Source organism: Hibiscus syriacus, unplaced genomic scaffold (assembly GCF_006381635.1).
Source record: "Hibiscus syriacus cultivar Baekdansim isolate YM2019G1 unplaced genomic scaffold, ASM638163v2 tig00116962_pilon, whole genome shotgun sequence".
NCBI classification, from domain to species: Eukaryota; Viridiplantae; Streptophyta; class Magnoliopsida; order Malvales; family Malvaceae; genus Hibiscus; species Hibiscus syriacus.
Genome location: NW_024063488.1, coordinates 1,500,343 through 1,506,147, shown reverse-complemented (window position 1 = coordinate 1,506,147; position 5,805 = coordinate 1,500,343). Strand labels below are relative to the sequence as shown.

At 38.7% G+C, this 5,805-nt stretch overlaps 2 protein-coding genes across 3 annotated transcripts; one reads left to right on the top strand and one right to left on the bottom strand.

Moving 5' to 3' along the window:
* The first annotated feature begins 528 nt into the window (after window positions 1-528).
* On the top strand, window positions 529-2,104 carry LOC120190297. Of its 2 annotated transcripts, XM_039193392.1 has the most exons (2): window positions 529-1,496; window positions 1,548-2,104. In XM_039193392.1, exons 1-2 carry the CDS (start codon window positions 720-722, stop codon window positions 1,851-1,853), a joined length of 1,083 nt encoding a protein of 360 aa, XP_039049323.1. In that variant the 5' UTR covers window positions 529-719; the 3' UTR covers window positions 1,854-2,104. The 2 variants fall into 2 exon arrangements, with proteins under 2 accessions (XP_039049323.1, XP_039049322.1); XM_039193391.1 differs by having other exon boundaries at window positions 529-2,104.
* Window positions 2,105-3,715: 1,611 nt separating this feature from the next.
* On the bottom strand, window positions 3,716-5,449 carry LOC120190356 (protein trichome birefringence-like 19). The gene is made up of 2 exons (XM_039193445.1): window positions 4,739-5,449; window positions 3,716-4,657 (listed from the first exon to the last, which is right to left on the bottom strand). The coding sequence occupies exons 1-2, from the start codon at window positions 5,198-5,200 to the stop codon at window positions 3,863-3,865; spliced, it is 1,257 nt and encodes a 418-aa protein (XP_039049376.1). The 5' UTR covers window positions 5,201-5,449; the 3' UTR covers window positions 3,716-3,862.
* Window positions 5,450-5,805: the final 356 nt, after the last annotated feature.

The following is a 5,805-nucleotide window of genomic DNA, read 5'->3' as shown; positions in this document are numbered from 1 at the left end:
GGGAAGCAGGGACGAACACATGATTTTAAAGGGTGACAACCTCCACCCGCTCCTTATAGGTACATCCTTAGTTGGAGGGAAAAATTAGAGTGGAGTATGAGCATGGGAGAAATGCTGGCAGGAAAAGTAGGAAAGGTGGAAGGTAGAGAATAAGAACTGAATTAATAAAATATATAAGTTTTGAAGACTAAAATTATTATCAAATCAGCCTCGTCATACATCAGTTTCATTTTAAATGGAGGAGTGACTTGATTGTAACAAAAAATTAATTGAGGGATTCAATTACAACTTTTTAAAATTTGGTGACATATTTACAATTCATAAATAAAATAATTCAATTGTGATTTTTTTAAAATTACGATGACCCAATTATAAATTTTCTCACAATGCAATATTGACGTGGTGTAATTTATTTATTTTAATTAATGAGGTAAAAAAGTTGTGACTTCAATTATTAATTATTTCGAGGGTCAATTTTAAAAAGAAATGCAAGGCGAAGAAATAAATAAGATCTTATTTTTGGGTTAGGCAGAAACTGATATTCGTTTTCAGATTTGATTAAAAAGAAAAACCTACGATTGTCCCATTCGTTTCCATTTTGGCTTTGTTGGGAAACCAATTAAGGAAGAGAAAAAGGACTAAACTTGCCTGAAGGAAGATTGGAGAAAGGCCCAGATCTATGATTGGGGAAAGAAAAAGGAGAGGAGGAAAAGAAGAAGATGACGCTGATGACGATGCTTGGGGCGGTGCAGCTGGGAGCGGCGGCTGCCTGCTTGGTGGTGTTGATCCCGGTGGTGATGGCTGGTTGGCATTTGAGCCGAAACAGGATGTTGCTGTTCAGCGGTGTTCTTTTCATTACTCTGGCTGTTTGCGTCCATTTTACTCCCTATTTCCCTTCCGTTTCTGATTTCGTTACCTCCGTTTCTTCTGTCGTCGTCTTCGATCACCGCTCTTCTTGCATCAATTTGGTTAACGAAATTTCATGGAATGTCATGCCCAGCGTCTCTCTTCAACGTTTCAACGCCACCCACAACATCTCTTCGTCTCTCGATTTGTATGAGAAGCGCTGGGATTGGTCTAAATCCCCCAAGCTCAACGCTTGCGACTTTCAGAAGTTGTCTAAATCCGATGCCTCCGACTTGTTAAATGGTTCCTGGGTGGTGGTCGCTGGCGATTCCGAAGCTCGATTTTTCGCCCTCTCCTTGTTAAATTTGATTTTGGGTGCCCAAACTCAACGCATGGACTCGGTTAGAACTGATTTGTTCAAAAGGCATAGTGATTATAGCATTTTCATTGATGAAATTGGTGTGACATTGGATTTTGTTTGGGCGCCTTATGTTGTGAATTTGACGAATTCGATGATGGGTTTTAAGGCTAAAAGAAATTACCCTGATGTAATTGTGATGGGGGCTGGTCTTTGGCATCTGCTTCATGTCACCAATGCTTCGGATTACCATTTTGCCTTGAGGGTGTTTAAAAGTTCCGTGGTGTCTTTGTTGCCATTTTCACCCGAGTTAGGCATGAATGGGCCACTCATTGGTTCGGTCTCTGTTAAATCTCCCCATTTGTTTTGGCTGGGGATGCCCATGCTCATCAATGGGATGTTGAATACGCAGGAGAAGAGGGCGAAGATGAGCGACGCAATGTGGCATGCCTATGACAGGGCTCTTGGTGACAGTAGGCTCTTACGCCAAACCGGTGGTCCTCTGGTATTGTTGGATATCCAGTCATTGACTTGGAATTGCGGACCACGTTGTACATCTGATGGTATGCATTATGATGCAGTCATCTATGAGGCTGCTGTTCAGATCATGCTAAATGCGTTGCTTATTGAATCTCATCAGAGCCTTTGAAGTCCCCCACAATGGTTTTACAGCATGCTTGGCAAGCGCTCGACCCTTGAGAGAGAAAACACACACACACGGAAGCTCAATTGTCGATAGTGGCTTTGGATTAGCACACGAGTAAACTTTCTGTCACTATATGTCGAAATTCTTTGTTTTTCTAATTCATTTTTCTGCTGTTTTATTTTGATATGATTGAAAGCAAAATATTCACGTACTTGTATACTATAGTCTTATAACAGCGTATGATTCACATTCAATTATGTTCTTGGCAATATATAGCAGCAGCATTGATCTTGCTGATTCCCTCCAGTATGATTCAAGGACATAGCTTTTCTGCATTGGATTTTTTAGTTTTTGTCACATTTTTTAAAATGGCATGTTCCTTTCTTGTTTGTGTTCCTTCTGATACTACTTGAATCGACATGCATTTTAGTTGTGCAGACATTTAATCGGATATGAATCGCTAGCCATTGCCCATGATGGAGCTATGGAAAGTGATTAGGTATCTAATAATGCTTGCATGTGTTAAGAAAAAATAGTTTCTACTCACTGAACTATCCTTAAAAAATAAAAGGAACAAGAATTTCTGTTGCAAAGAATTGTATGTTTCTCTATCTTATTAGAATTGAGATTGTTAATTGTGTGCCGGAGATGGTAGATATCAAGATAGACTCTAAATGTATTTTCTGCCTCCCCTATTCTTGCTCTTATGGGTCAACATGTTGAGGTACATATTCAATGTTTCCCCCCCTTTGCTTAGGCTTTGGGGTACTTTATCATTTGAAGTGTTCAGACGAGTGGTTGTATGCTCTTGTTGGTGCCTCTTCTCGGCATTGGAGGCTCTTTCTTCTTCTTTACCTGGTCGCATACTTCCTTGGCTCTGGGAAATCAGTAACTCTTGAAAAGTTTTTGGATCAACTCATGAAAGTTTTTTTGGATTAACTAATGTTGCTACTGGTTCTGCTACTGAAACTGCAGTTAGGCTGCCTGAGATGCTTCGAACTGCACATGCAAACTTCATAGCTTGTTCTGTAAGCTATGAACTTAAATGATGTTTTGGTCATTGGAGTATGAAAATTGTTGGTACTGCTGCAGAGGGTAATATTGATTGGTTTGGTCGTATGTATTATGGTAAGCATGGTAGTATATCATGCTGTTGAACGAATAAATCAGGGGGATTTTTGGAAGAATATGGGAGGTAGGAGTGGTTATTTTTTTGGGTTAATCTCAATTGATTCTTTATTCTCATGAGGCAGTCTATGCTCACCAGACCAATTGTACCCTTTCTGATTTGGGCGGAGAGATACATATGGTTATTCAAAAGGTTGAAGGAGATAGTGAACACTCTCGGAGACGGAGAGAGAAAGAATCTCCTTCTCCAACCTTGCGTGGTAACTTATATATAAAGCCCTTAGTGTTGGTGTCAGACCTAGGGGGATGATGACTATTTGTACGTTAGTATGATAAATAGATCTGGCTGTTAGATATTAGATTCAACCAATAGATCACTTGAGTCTATCAGTTATCATGTTAAGAGACTGTAGTTCATCGGATGATAAGGAGCTCCGGAGGATGTTTTGAACTCTGGAGGTTTAAGGATTCGATAGGCAAAGAAATGACAGTGAAGATGTGACTTGTGAAGGAGATTCGGAAGACGAGGTACAACAAAAAGAATAGATTTTTTATTCATTATCCTCGAAATTATATATAAAATATTATGGAGAAAGAAAATCTTGATTGTAGCTGTAATTATTATGGTATACAATAAAATTATATACCAAAGAGTATAGCAATAACAATGATAGCTATTACATCTGCGATAAACGCAACCTAACCAATTTCACATCTACAATTGTAGTTTAAATCTCTAGTTTGCTGTTCTGAACTTGTATAGCAATGCATATTCATTCCAAAAGGTTGATTTTTCCTTATTGACAAGAACGATTGAATGTAGCATTTGCAATTTCTTTGCTTACCTCCATATTGTGAAATAGAACTGGAAAACAAACTCTTTTTCAGGCATTTTTCATCATGTGGATAAATTCCTTCTTCATAAAATACAGCAAAAACTCATTCCAGGTGTCAATGGGGCCTGGCAAGCACCAATGAACACAGTCGTTTACTTTGACGTTCCTATTCATGGAATGTCCATAACTATTTGGATGCCCATCTGGTCTCAACCACATGATTTCAGTGGTGTTTATCAGCTCAAATCTTAGCCCCTTTTTCATCCCTTCTTTCTCAGCATTTCTCAGTTCCTCCACTTGAGTCAAGTAGAACTCCATGTTATACTCTTCCAACTTCATTTCTCCACTAGTAAAGGGTCTTGTTCTAGCACATTTCCCTCCCTTATCCCAATCTCCATTTTCAAAATGGGATGCTGAAAATGTCCTTAAAAAAGCTAACCCCTTGTAGTTTTCAAGGCTAAGAAGGGTTTTGAAAGCTGTTCTGAAGGCCATTTTGTACCCATAATACCTTGTAAGGCTAGTAATGTTATTTTCACTGCACTTGTGACACCCAACAAGTTGACCATTTTGGTAGAAAAACAGCGGGCGGAAGAACCATTGTCCTGCTGATATGATCACATAGTTGAAATTCTCGATCTCATTTGCCCATGCTTCATCAGCTTCATCCAAGTAAAGGCTCATTAGGCTGTTGAATGAATGCCCATCAGGGTCTGCATCTCTGGATTTGACCAAGAAAGGTGACCAAAATGCTGCTAGAGTGAAATTGTATTCACCATAGAACAAACGTTTGAAATAGTTCATGTCTGATGAAAAATTATGAGAAATGTCCTTTGCATCTGCAACCTGAAAGAAACAGAATAGAGGAAGCAAAACATGCATCAGATTCAGGGTTCAAATGCCAAGAAAATATGGCTAGGGACTTACATCAGCTAAGAGGCACAATAATGATTGCATTTGGTTCCTTCCTACTGAATCACCAACGAAGGCCATGGACTTCCCTCGGACAATCTCTAAGAACTGAGTTGCATTAAAGAGGGGTAGTTCACAGTCAACAGGCTTCCATCTCCATTTCATGAACTCGGTGTCGGGTCTCCCGAATTTGATGCAATTGTGCTGATTGATGATGAGGCGGCAAGTTTCATTGGTATAGTAAGGACCTTGTGGGTGAGGCACCCATTTTCCATTAAACACATCACATTTGTTATTCAACTCTATGCTTCTCGGGCTGCTACTGTTGGGGGATGCCAATGGCGGATGGGAACATTTCAGGAGACCTAAAGGGATTGAACTGATGAAAATCAGGGAAAGGGTTGAAAGAAAAAGCTTAAGGCAACTGCTTTGATGAGAGTTCTTTCCATTCGGAAGTTGTACGAGATGAAATTTCATGGTGGATAAGTTTGAAGCAAGAAAAGTTTAGTGATTTGTTCAAGTTATATGAACTGAAAAAAAATATGGCATTTAAAACTGGTTCTTGAGGTTATGCTTGAGTGGAACCAACTAACTGATAATCATGAGTCGTCAAAATAACATGAGTTTGGCAAAGCATCATCATGAATACTTGGATACTTAACACGATGAGAGAATCCCAATGCTTTTTTTTCTTTCTTCTTTTTTTAAAGAATTCTCAGTAGATTGAGTTTGGACTAAATCAATTTACATAAATATTATAATTATAGTACGAAAACATGGGAATTCACTTCTGGTATTTCTAAAACAAAGTCTCTTTATCTGTTTTGGTCCACGGTTTTTGAAGGAAAAGTACCAACTTTGCCTTAGCATGACTATTTGAAGGTTAAAAAGTTCATTAAGGAATCTAAATTTGATGTTGAGAAATGGGATGCCAAAACATGATTTTGCAGTCAAAATCAATCAACTGATGTGTTATTGGCATTTCTCTTCATAATTTATTTTGGTTCAAACTCAGACACATCCGACAGATCATCTCTTTTTGTTATATTTTCATAATTATGTGCGTCCACCTTTGGTTTTCC

Bases quoted from the DNA above. Each gene is read 5' to 3' on its own strand.
- LOC120190297 (XM_039193391.1), top strand. From the start codon at position 720: ATGACGCTGATGACGATGCTTGGGGCGGTGCAGCTGGGAGCGGCGGCT.
- LOC120190356 (XM_039193445.1), bottom strand. From the start codon at position 5,200: ATGAAATTTCATCTCGTACAACTTCCGAATGGAAAGAACTCTCATCAA. The intron at 4,658-4,738 runs GTAAGTCCCTAG...TGTTTCTTTCAG, and splicing joins TATTGTGCCTCTTAGCTGAT to GTTGCAGATGCAAAGGACAT.